A 12,778-nucleotide genomic window follows, 5' to 3' on the forward strand; every position below is an offset into this window, starting at 1 on the left:
AACTTTCTGTGCTGAAAACCTCCTGTAATTGCACTTCTTTCACCTTTTTTAGCCTGTGTCCTCCAGGGAACCCAAGCTGTCCTACGGCATTTGTTCTGCTCATTTCTATCTCACAGGCACAAGTTCCTTCCTGACACCAGACTGCCAATCACAGCTGCAGAGGTCACTGGAGACCAAATTAGGAGCACTCTGCCTCTGACAAACTTGCTTTGCTTAGCTTGCCGTAAAGGGAAAATAAAAGGTTATGAAAAATAATTGTATCCTTTCATGCTCGGCACCAGGAAGCAGATTCAACAGCGCTTCTAGAAGTCAGCGTATTATTGTTAGTCACTCTTCGTATTAACGATATTCAAAGAACAAGCTGTTTACATCTTAAAAGCATTGGAATCCCTCCCTTTCCCCGTACAGGAAAAGAGCAGAAGGTGGTTTGTGGTTACCAGCCTTCTACACGTCGGCCACCTCACCGGCACATGCTGCGGGGAGGGCAGCAACTTCTACGTTTACCCTCTGACCTTGGACTGTAACAGCAACTTCGTGATCAGGGACGGGGCTCTGAATTAACATCAACTCTGCGAACACAAGCCTGACATAAAATATTTTAACACAACGGAACGAGGGACTCAAGGAAACCCAATTATGCAGCTTTGCCTTCTGATAGGCGTAATTGGTTTGTCCTTGAGAAATAAAGATCAAAACAATTTGTTATGCTTTATGCGGCTATTGCAATCCGCTTTTACAGCACCCTGACTGCCTTCCCAGAGCACGCACAACCACCCAGCGCAGGTAGAACACGCAGCGTCCGCCTCTGCCGCCGGTTCATCATCCCAAATCTTGGCAGACAAAAGCCGACCTGTGCGGTGGAGTGGCCGGCGCCCCGGGATGACCCACCTCTGCAGCGGCGCTGGGTGCTGCCTTCCGGCCCCGCTCCGCCGAGGAGGGCGGCAGCTGAGCGAGAAGCCTCACTACACTGGGGGCTTTGTTGCTCCTAATTCATTCCTCCAAGTCCTCGTGGCCTGAAGGGAAGCCGAGTGATTTTAGCCAGCGAGAGGGGGCATTAGAAAAACAGTCCTGCTCACCTCCAAAGGGTTCCCCCCAACTGCTGTGAATTAAACCAGAAGGAAAACAAAATAAACCCAGAATTCTTGAGTTAATTATTTTGAATGTATATGGGAAGGGGGAAAAAAAATCAGAAGTTTGCAGTGAATTAATGTGTGTTTTAATCTCTTTTACCCAATCGAAGTCTGGAATGTGATACACATATACCTTCAGTTAAAAGACAAGCAATCTGTTTTTCACAGATGAGAATTCCAGACAGGTGTAGGCTACTTAGGTAAAACCCAAGGTTTTTCTCTGTGACTTCTTGTTGCAGTGAGGTAGCAGGGGCAGAGTTAGCAGTTTGATGCTTATGAATAAAATACACATAGCTCCCGAGAAGCCAAACACAACAAATCATTTAGAGCCGAGCATATGCTGCTCAATGATGCAAATGTTACCTTCGTTTTAAGGAAGGAAAATATTCCAAAAGCTGAATGGCAGATTTTTACAATCCATACAGAGAAGGGGCACCTCATGCCTAGGCTTTAGCTCATTAATAAATCAATCGAAATGCAACACTTAAAAAAAAAAAAATTCCTTAGATGGAAAAAGTGATTTCTCAGCAAAGCCCGAAAAAGAATGTTTGCTTTTCAGCCTATTCCACACTGGAAAAGGGGACCTTTCTTACCAGTGTTTATTTTATATTTAAAATCAATGGATTATTTTGCTTTTTTCTTTCAGTTCTATCCATGCAAAAATAAAATTCTACACTAATTATGCTAATTACAATCAAGCCTTCAAAACCCTGGTCCCTTGAAAGCCCTGAAGATTACCTTTGTTCTTGTATTCTTGGCTCTAAGCAATGAACTGGGAATTTCAGGGGGACTTTTTACTGACAGACAAAGTTAACCAACTCCCCGGACTCTGCACTGCTGCTGACCCAGTATTAGCAGAGCCAACACCACCCAGAGAGAATTTCACTGTTTCCACAATACAATGCAGATTTCCCAAGGGGAGAGCTTTCTTCAAGTAGCAGAAAAGGGAGAGGAAAAAGGAGAGCTGACTAAAAGCATGTTTCAGAGTTATTGCAAATGCTTAATGCTGTTATAATTGCGAGGACCAAGCCAAGAAGACAGAGACTATGCAGATTTATTTGCATATACTGTTGTACTTTTAGAGGGGACATGCTCTTTATTTTGATCCAGTTAACGCAATTCTTCCCCCACAAAGCTCTGGATACCCGCCAGCACCATTTATCTCCACTCTCAATTAGGATTTCTGGGCGTTACGATCGTATAAATAAGGAACAGAAGAAATGCAAGAATATCCTGGGAAAAGGCACTTTATTGCAATACCTCCTGGAGAACACAGCCACTGGTGTGTTTTACCCCGCTCCCACCCGCCCCGTCTCCCTGCTCTCGCAGTCTGGCCGGCCTGTCACGCCAGCCTTCCACCCCAAACCCCTGCGTTCCCTCAGAAATTCTCTGTTTCTCTAGCACAAGCCCAGGCTGTAATTTTACCGTCAATAATTCTCTGGGGTTGCAGTCGCCCAAGCGAAGGCGGCTGGTAGGGACCCACGGCCCCTCAGCCTGGGGGTGCGGGGGGGGGTGTGCAGCGCCGTACCCGGGGGCAAAGCGCTCCCTAACGCGGCTCTGCTGAGGCAGCACGGGGGCGAGCAGCAGCCGGGCCCTCGGTTTCACCGGCCACCGGGGCTACCGGCGGGGGGGGGATGGCGAGCGGCCGCCGGGGAGCGCCCGGCCGCGCCGCTGGGCAGAGCGCGCCCCCTGGCGGCCGCGCCGCGCCACCCGCCCGCCCCGGCCCCGGCTCACGGCCCCGGCCCCGGCCCCGGCCCCGGTCCCGGCCCCGGCCCCGGTCCCGGCCCCGGCGGCGCTGCGAAAGCGAAGCCCCATCCGAAAGCGGGAGTTTAAAGCCTTCCCGTCCTCGTAAGCAAACCCCAACAAGGCCTGGCGCCCCAGAAACCCGGGGTCGGGGTCGGGGGTGGGGTGGGCAAAGCGGTTCCCCTCTGTTCCTCCATCCCTCCCGTTTCGGGATCTCCTCCTTCGGCATCCCCTGCTCTCGTCACTGACTGTTCCTCCCCTGAAACCCCAAATAAATAAGCTTCGCGAGCCCGCTAGCTGCAATTCCCGATCTCGAGTTAGCTGCCACTATTTTCTTTCACAGAAATCTGGCAGCGAACCAACGGAGGGAAAAAACAAACCTGCTATAATTAATGTTCTTGCTGTTCAAATATTTATATAAAGCAAGATAGAGCCGTATGCCTCCGCAATCTCTTGGATCTGTCCAACCTTCTCAGCTTTGCAGCCGGTAACAACTTTAATTAATTACACAGCATTGCTGACAGCCAACGGCTAAGGCCAGCTCCTCTTCCCAGTACCCGGCTCCGTGCAGACCACCCGAAAGCACTGCCTTGGGAAGTTTACACCTACCCCCTGACTCAAGGAGAAGGGAAAAAGGACTGTCCTTCTGCTGGAAGAAGGATTTGGGGATATTTTTTTCCTGGGCACAGGTTTGGGTACAAATGGAATTAGGTGCTTTGGAGTCTTAACATCATAAATCGCACTAGATTGGGCAAGGTCCTGGGGAGTTGGAGCCTGAACCAGAAGCAGTGAGGCACCCCATGCACTCATCCCTAAGGCTGAAATCATCAAAAGTAAGACAGCATGACACAAGATGCTGCAAGAAGTTACAGGAGATTTAGAAGTCTGTGACCAATTCCCCCAGTTCTAAGAATATAATCACTTCTGTTACAACAGCGATGAATTCCCAACCTCTTGATGACTCCAGAGCTCCTGCCAGTTCACACTAATTTCAGCTCATTTCCCCTATAATTTTGCCTCCTGTTTATTCTGCAGAGGTCTGAACAGCACTAAGCCTTTCAGGTGAGCTGCCAAAACAACATGATGCAACACTGTACGCTCTGTTACCACCCGCTCCTGCAGCTGCTGCCACCCTCCATAACGCTGTGCCTCCGCTCCCTCGTGAGAAGGTAATTTACTGATTAGCTCCCTGGGAAGAGGCTTAACAACAGGATGTGCAACACATCTGTAAAAATTGCATCAACTGCAACACTAAAGGAGTTTTTCCTTGTGTTGTGTGCTTTGCCTAGACTGTTTGTAATAGTTCTGTTCGGTGAATTCACGTCGGCTGAAGAACACGCGAACTGTACCATCATTCAGCTCCATTATGAAAATGTTTCATTATTTTTATTACTGGCTGCTAAAACAATTGCCTTCTTACGAAAGACATTTCCGTCTTGCACTGGTATCTGTGACCACATTGGTCACATTGCTTCTGCTTGTCCTTTAAAGCAAGCGCTGTGGAAGCGTGAGCTGGCATCTATTCCATCACCTGCAGGACTGTTCACCGAGCTCCAGCCTCCAGCCAGATATTGCCCTACACTCCACTCGTACTATTCCACCACTGAGGCTTCTTGGTCCAAATTCTGACTGTGTCGACCAACATCCCAGCCTGAAGTTAGTGAAGGAACCAATGCCAGCATTTATTTGTCCTCTTCAGCATTTTTGCGTGGTGCTCATCAGGTAACAGCAACTGCAGTTTACTACTGAAGTGAAAAGCCTTTAGCAGCCCTACCACCCATTGCTAGGGAAAGCTCCTGTTAACCAGGGATCACTCTGGCACAGCACAAAAAAAAAACCCAATCCAAACCCCACTTAGAGAGCGCTAAGTGCTTCCGCAACCGATTGGTATAGATCTGATGTCATGGTCAGTTAAAATAACTTCAGAAGCATTGGTTGAAAGACATTATATAGGCGTCAGATGCTATTTGGTCACCAGGATGTGACAAAAGGCTTTTAGTTTCACTTTACTGATGGGGAAAATGGAAGCCGAGTAATTTAGCAGGGCAGCAACAAGCCAAAGCTGGGCATAGAGTACAGTTGTCCCAAATTAGTGCCCTTCAGACAACAAGGCAAATGTTTCCTGACAGACAGCAAACAACGGTAACAAGAGAGAAAAGGAACAAAATGGAACAATTTTATTTCCAGTATCCCTCCTTTCCTACAGAAATGCACTCAATGACAAAGCCGCTATCAATACAGGCATTTCCCACATTAGGTACCTCCCTGCTGGAACCTCGTACTATGAGCAGAAAGGGCCCCCCAAAGTTAATACGGACACAAATCCCAAGACAGTAAAGCCACCTTTCCATGAGAAATGAGTGCACTATGCAGAAGAAGTGCCAGGCTCGTCTAAAGAGACAAGGAAGAATGTGTATGCTGGTGATGGGACACTCCCATAGCTTGTAGCCTGAGGAATTGTGTAAATGGGAGGAAAACATCGATCGCTGCATGGGATCCCTGGCAGCCTGTCAAACTGAGAAGCAGAGGCAAACAAAAAAACCAAACAACAATGGATACGTTTTTATTTCCTTATGTTCTACAAGGCGAGTTGTTGACTTAAAATGACTGACTCGTTGTGCAACTCAAATGCTTCCAAGCCTACCTCCCTTCTTCCTCCCTGCCCCTGTTCTGCATGCATGTGTTTGTTGGCTCCCTTCTGCCCAGGAGGCCAGGCCACCTTCTCAGAGGATGCTCCAAGAAGCACACGGGACTTGTGACTCCTGGTCATACAGATATTTTGGCAAGCAGCTTGCTGAGCCTCTGATCTCATCTGATCCAAGTCTACATGTGCACCCTAATTCTTTCACAATGTCATATTTTTCCATTTCTGATGATACATAATTGCATGGAAAGAAAGATGGCTGGACTAAAACACCCATGCAATGCATCGCTTCAGCTTCTGAAACAATCACGGGGAAAAGCAAAGTTCTCTTTACAACAACTCCCCAGTGCAGAGGGAAATAACCAAAAACATTCGTCCCTCTTTGCAGGGAGGAGGTGGTGACCAGGGGGTAGGGAGGGAAAAGAGTTGAAACAATCTGCCAGCAGCACAAACTTTGTTCGCGCTCCAATTCTGGCTCAGATGGGAAGCAGCTAGCAGAAAAAAAAAAACAACTTTAAGAAACAAGGAAGCTGTTCTTATGCTTGTAGTGACTTCTGAAACAGCATCCCCCGCCCCCAAATGCTGGGATGAATGCAGGAAATAAGAGAATGCTTTTTAACAAGACTTTTACAAAGTATTCTATGCAAAATCTCCAACTCAAACAGTTTGTAAGATCCTGCAGATATCATGCAAGGGGGCTCTACGGGAAAGAACAAATTGGCATAAAAAATGGACACACTGGACAAAAGCCTTTCAAGTCTGAAGTCCCAAACAATGAAAGGTCTGTTTTATTAATCTGCTGCAAATTATGAGTGCCGCATACACTGTACGAGGCTTCCAGACTGGTGCCAGAGGAGTTAAAAAAAAAAAAAAAAAGAAGAAAAGAAAAGAAAGGGAAATAAAAAAGTCTACCAGGACCACGAGCAGTGTGTTTGCAAAGGCAGGCTTTGCATTGCTGGAGCTGTCAGGACTCTGGCAGCACACGAGGAAAGCCGGCAGAGGGCTCGCCCGAGCCAGGCTGTGAAACAACAGGGAAATGCTACACGAATTCACAGGCAAGGTAGTGAAGATGCAATAAACTGTATTTCCTTCCTTCCCTGACACTATTAGCAGCTCAGAGCACAAGTGTTGCAAAACAGTTAAACCACAACGCTGCTTGCCCCCTTGCCGTGCCCCCAAACGCTGCGCCGGTACCCTTCTGCACCAGCTCCTCTCCCCGTGCACGCTGTCGGGTACAAAAACTCTCTGAGACGGCTGCACGCCTTGGACAGCACATGGCCTTGTGGGCCAGGCCAAGGATTTCCCCAGGATGAGTTCAGTCTCCTGGTTTTCAGCAGTTTGGACATTACTCTGAACGTGTCCCTCGCTACCCCTGCTTCTAACCACTCAAGCGGGGATAATGACCCCTTAGTCAGGGTGTGTGGGTGAACTGGGCCACAGCTGAGGCCACAGCTTCCCCACACACACACTGAAAGAGAGAAATATTTTTCCTTTAAGAGTCTTACTGCTGGAACTCAGAAATGTTCACAGAAGCATTTTAATTATACTTTATTTACAAAAAAATGCTTCAAAACCCCCAAAACTTCATTTTTTTTCAGAGTGACAGAGACAGGTCAAACACACAGATTGTCAGTGCTGCTCCAAGGAAAAAAAAAAAAATTTACACACCTTAAACAAACAGAGGCTTTGGCAGCAGTGGATTTGGGGGTTTTCTGGTTTTTTAAGTCAAGGCCAAGAAATTTCTAAGCCAACACAACATTCTCTGCAAGTGTATGCAACTGAAGTTTCAACCCCGAAGCAGTAACCCAGTGTTAGAACACAAACTGAATGGGACAAAAAGCCTAGGAATCAATAAAGTCAGTTATTAGGACTGATATTCAATCATTCAAAGGCCTCTCTGTAAAATGTTTTCAGGGTGTGTTTTGTGACATTTATGTAGGTTCCAGTCTTCTACATTCCTATGAATACTTGTCAAAAAAGACTGTCAGGCATCATGTTTAGAGAGCTAAAAAGGTCACTGTCAAACTGACATTATTCAACACAATTTGAAAACCAAAGGCCCATCCTGGGCACTCTGCAGCTGCTTTGCAATGCCCCTCTGCAGCCAGAGGAGAGCTGCTGTGGGACAGGATGGGATGGGACAGCCGTGCTGGCCGGGCTGCTCAAACCACTGCCCACCCAGCTGCTGCAGAGCTCAAGCCCAGAAAACCCTGTGGGCTCGCAGTTAATTAGAAGAACACCACGAGGACACATATCAAATGCAAAGCTGATATAAAGTCTGAGATCACTGCACTGAAGTGTTTCAAAATATCCAGAGAGAGTTGAATCAATTAGAAAACTTCCTTCATAAACCTTGTCCTTACTGGCATTCTCTGGGCTTCAGATTAGCCCATAAAATAAAGCGGCAAAATCTCTTCAAAAGTCAAGTCTTAATGTAGTCTGTATGTTGCTGACACACACGAAGGAGAACTTGTTTTTCCTAATTTCAAGCGTACTTTCAAAGCTGAGCTATATCCTCAAAGTCAGCCCCACAGTGCTTCACGAACACAGCACACCCATCCTCCCCAAGCTGGACATGAGTGATACACTGCACAGAGCATAGACCAGAAAGCCAGAAACATTGCATATCGATACAGTAAGTTATATAGGTATCCTACTGTTCATTATTCCTTTGCCAAGGTGCCCTCTTTCCACTATGTAGAGTTTACTGCAGATGCCATTGAGAAACATTGACACTTAGACATACTAGTGTTGACTAAAATATCCAGGTTAGACGTGCAAGAATTAATATTTATATGTCTTAAGTGGGACCACGTTCTGAACACCAGCAAGACAAGCTCATACATGCAGACTTCATGTCAACACAGTGCCTTGCAGAGAGGCACCCCCAGCTCAGAGGAAATCAGACAGACACTTTGATGTGGCTCTCCACAAGAAGTAACTAGCACATCTCCTCAGCACAGCCAATTAAACCAACAAAGGACCTTTTTAATTTAGTAATGCTGCTTCCAGGGCTCAAGACAGTTCACCTGAAGGACTGTACATATACAGCCCTGAATGTTCAGGGCCAGGGTTCACTGAGCAGAAGCAGAACTGGCCGGCAAACAATTTCCTGTAAATTATACAAGTGTCTGAAGCAAGACAAGATATTCAGCTCAATGCCACTGTGAAGCTTCTCAATTTCCTTCAGCATCTCCAAGCTCAGCAACCAGCACCCCAGCTATTCAGCCAGAAACTGGAGAAAAGGATGCACTCACCTGCTTTCGTTATCCAGAAACACAGAACTACTGCTTTTCCCAAGGGCTTCGCTAATGGGAGAGAGGCAGAAGGGGGAAGAGAAGGCATCAGAATCAGAGTCAAAAGTACTGTCCCTGCTCACGTCATCAGCAGACAGCTCCAAGGAGCCCTCATCCTCCCCCGGCTCTGGCCTGCAGTCCAGACCTTCCTCCGTCCCCTCCACCGACAGCTCCGACCTGTTCTGCTCCTCCTGAGAACTGATTGTCGATAGGATTCCTGAGTCACTGCGGGCAGGCTGGGGGGACCGGTGGGTGCCATCTGCCGTGGGGCAGCACTGGGAGAGCTTCTCCCCTTCTGAAGAGGGGGAGCTGATGTAAGCCACATCTTTCACAAGCTGTGACACAGTCAAGATGTCTTCTCCTTTCAGGATCACTGCCCCTCTCTGGTCAGTGGGGGAAGCCTGCTGGACAATGCCAAAACCCTGAGTGTGGCGGCCACGTTTGCGGGGAGCTTTACGGACAGGGGAGCTCTCAGGAGTGATATAGCGCAGGGCTTCTTCATCCTGCCTCTGGATACGTGAGTTTGGCACCCAGGCAAGGATAAGTGTGGTTCCCAGTAGCTCATCTTTCTCCATGTACAAGCACAAATAGCCTTTGAGAAAGCAAAGGAGCCATCAGTTATGACACAGATTTATTCTAAGCAAACTGTGTAAGCCTGAAATTTGCACTTCCCCATCTCCCCCCACTTTACCACCATTACACATGGACAAAACAAACCTTTCATTTACCAGGAGAGAATTCTGCCAAATGAATTGTGGAGTGCTCAACATTATTCAGTATTTACAAATAATTTCAGTTCTGCATATGGCTTTTGAATAGTCTAAATTCCCTCTGCCCTAAGTGGACATAGAAGTGACATGCAAATACTTCAAATTCCTGGATGGATTACTAATCAAGAGTAAATTCTGAAATATGTTGCCACATGAAAAACCTCTATTGTTTGTTAGTTAAACAATTTCAAGTGCCAGCTAAACATTTCTTCTCAAGTACATTTACCTTAGTGTAGCTAAAGGGCTACAATTTCCATGGAAAGCCAACAGAAAAAAAAGTCACACACATAAAAAGGGAAGTGTGGGTCAATGTCCACAGAATAATTAGTTTTGTGAAGCTGAGCCAGTGGCCATGACTCTCTGATGAAAACATGAAAGAGTGCAGTAACAGATGAGAATAAAGGGAAAGAGCAGTATTTATCTTCATTTACTCCAGTGCATGCAGCCACAATCAGGTTTTCCTTATTTTCCCTTTACAAATGGTTGTTGAGGCCACTCTAGCAATGACAGTTACAAGATGATACTTGGCTTTCCTGAACAATACGTATTTGAAAGAGCAACAGAAGTTACTGTCCTCAAATAACAACCGTCCATCTTCTGGCAATACAAAAGGATGTACTAAAACAGGTAAATCTATGCTAGACCAGAAGAGAAAGGAGAAATATCATCAATTTTCCTCCTAAAAGAGGAGCTGATGGATCAGCTTGTGGATGGCTTTCCTTAGTCTTCCATAAGACTGCCTTGCCCTGTCCCCCACTGGCACCTCTTCATTTGTTAGAGCCCAAGATGTAGAACTTGATACAAAATGCACAGCTCAGGAGAGAGAAAAAAAAAAGAGTGAGCAGTCTGCAACACCCTATCACCTGGATGATGCTCCCCGATGCCTTGTAGCAGCTCAGGTGGGTGAACACAGACATTGTTCTTAGAGTAGATAATCTCCCCATCAAGTGTGGAAGATGAACTGCTGCCACCACCAGGATTCAAGGTCAGGAGGTCGGAAGCTTTTGAAGAGGCACGTCGGAGGAGTCGCCCCAGAGACATCGCCAAGGAAATGTTTCCATTATCTGTCAGCTTTAATCAGGAGCCAAATTCAGAAGATCTGCCAAGAAGGAGGAAAGAATAGCGTTAGAACAAATATAATGACAGCACAGCATGTGCCTACCATTGTCTGAGAAGGAACAGGTCTCCCATCAACTGCTGCATCAATCCTACAACTCAAGCAAGAGCCTCCAATTGCCCTGGATCTGTAACATCACCTCTATGTTTCAAAGATGCTTAAGTACAGAATCCTGGAATGTTTTTCTCTGCAACAAAGAAATATGAAGGCAGCAAACCCCCACATTTCAATAGTTACTGTGAGGAGGAAACAGAAAAGTAATGATTGTCACTGAAAATTGCCCATTAAGGGAATAGCTCAGTGATGCAGAGCTGCCAAATGTATCACTGTCCTGGGGATGTCAAAGAGAGTCAGAGTAGACTCTGGAGGATTCCTTCAGCACAGAAAAACTGCTGAGACCATCACATTAAACAAGGGGCTGCTGCTTCATTCACAGTAACCACTGATCTCCAAAAAAACCATTAATCAAAACAAGTTCATCTTGTGCTTACCAATTTTTGGCATAATCCTGCTGTGCATTTGAGGTTTTTGGGTTGGGGTTTTGTTTTGATTTGTTTTTTTGAGCAGTGATGGTTAAATAGAGCTTTTTCAGGGGTAAGTGGCAAAAGACCCATGTTCAACAGAGCGGGCAGACTCCAATAGCACAGTATGGCATGCCAACTGAAGGCAAATATTTCACCTATCAATAGGTAACTTTAGCTAACTGTGGAGTATGATCCTCAACTAATCACCACGTAAGCTCTGTACTCAAATGAGACGTGCTCCTCATTGGGGCTGTTGATGAGGAGCTCTGCAGTGAATCCAGGAGGGGTCACCCAAGCTATCAACTATTTAGCAGACAGATGAGGAAGAAGACTCGATGTGTTGAAACAGCAGGTGGGTCTTGCACAAAGCAATCCCACAGATAGCCCAACACATTTCAATGCAGGGCAGGCTCTACCCACTGCTGCTATCCCTAGCTGGGAAGCAGACCATAAGAGGCACTGCAGTTTCTGTTCCACCAAAAGTACACGAGGAAAGGAAACCTCTACTTTTGTTCCTTTGTACTTACATGGCCTTACTTGCTTGTGAACAGGCCAGTCCGACCTGGCACGCACCACACATCACCATGATGCCAGGTCCAAGGGCACCATGTGGAGAGATCAGCTCAGTGTGTTCCTCATGACAAATCCCACACCATGATCTGCACAGCATGCAACAGGGGTAGCCAGAAATAAAAAGAAAAGCAGACAGGCTCTGACTTGTACTGTCAGGGGCACTGTGTGCAGGAAACATTTAGGGGCCTAAAGCAAGCATTGTCAAACACTGAATAGTTCCAATTTCTTTAAACATGGTTTAATGGTATCTCCAGACAAACGACGAAGCAAGAAGGCAGAAAGGGGAAACAGAAACCAGCATTTCTCAAAAAACAGAGTGAAAGCTGCAGGGAAAGAATATAGCTGTCCTGATTCTGACAGATTTGTACATACAGAAGATTGCAAATGAGACTGCCAAGTAGTTGACAGAGCCTTCATTAAAGGACAAACTATTGGTTTAACTGGCAATCACTACATTTGTCAGCTTGAATCACAGCATAAGCAGTTTTTGCATTTCAGTCTTTCCTGGAACTTGTCGGAGAAGCCTCAACCCTGCTATGTACTGTGCCCAGCAAGTGTTTAGGATAAGACAATTACTTTGCAAGTCCTTCGCACTCATGTCTCCTTCTACCACCAAACACAACACGTATCTTCATGTCTCAGCCCCAAAACCCAAAGACCAATGGAGCCATATGTTCATTCTTGTCCAGAATGCCAAAAACCACAGTATTGTTTCCGACTCTGGGTTACGTCTTGGAGAAAGTAATTTGCCTCTACCACATTTAAAGAGCAAGTCATCTTTCCTCTCACTGCACCCTGCAAGAACACAGACAGTAAACTCTGCTGCAATTCTTCCTTCCCACCAAGTCGCAACACACCATTTCAACACAGTGTTGAGGCAGTCCAAAGCAGTGGTGTGGAGCAACCCATATGGCATCAGAGGCCCTGAGCCTCCCTCACATCTGAAGAGGGTCATCTGTTACCACAACATTTTGTAGGCAG

At 46.5% G+C, this 12,778-nt stretch overlaps 1 protein-coding gene across 7 annotated transcripts in view; it reads right to left on the reverse strand.

The window, feature by feature from the left end:
- TBC1D16 (TBC1 domain family member 16) overlaps positions 1–12,778 on the reverse strand; it is a 33,026-nt gene that overhangs the window by 15,204 nt on the left and 5,044 nt on the right. For 6 of the 7 annotated variants that reach the window (XM_075044142.1, XM_075044141.1, XM_075044146.1 and 3 more), the window contains exons 2-3: positions 10,447–10,682; positions 8,775–9,405 (exon numbers count right to left, since the gene is read on the reverse strand). In XM_075044142.1, the coding sequence (XP_074900243.1) occupies positions 8,775–9,405; positions 10,447–10,624 (809 nt within the window). In that variant the 5' untranslated portion in view covers positions 10,625–10,682. Of the gene's footprint in view, positions 1–8,774; positions 9,406–10,446; positions 10,683–11,751; positions 11,884–12,778 lie in introns of all 7 variants that reach the window. The other variant, XM_075044143.1, reaches the window with a different exon arrangement.

The sequence above is a fragment of the Buteo buteo genome, chromosome 13 (genome assembly GCF_964188355.1).
Source record: "Buteo buteo chromosome 13, bButBut1.hap1.1, whole genome shotgun sequence".
NCBI lineage: Eukaryota > Metazoa > Chordata > Aves > Accipitriformes > Accipitridae > Buteo > Buteo buteo.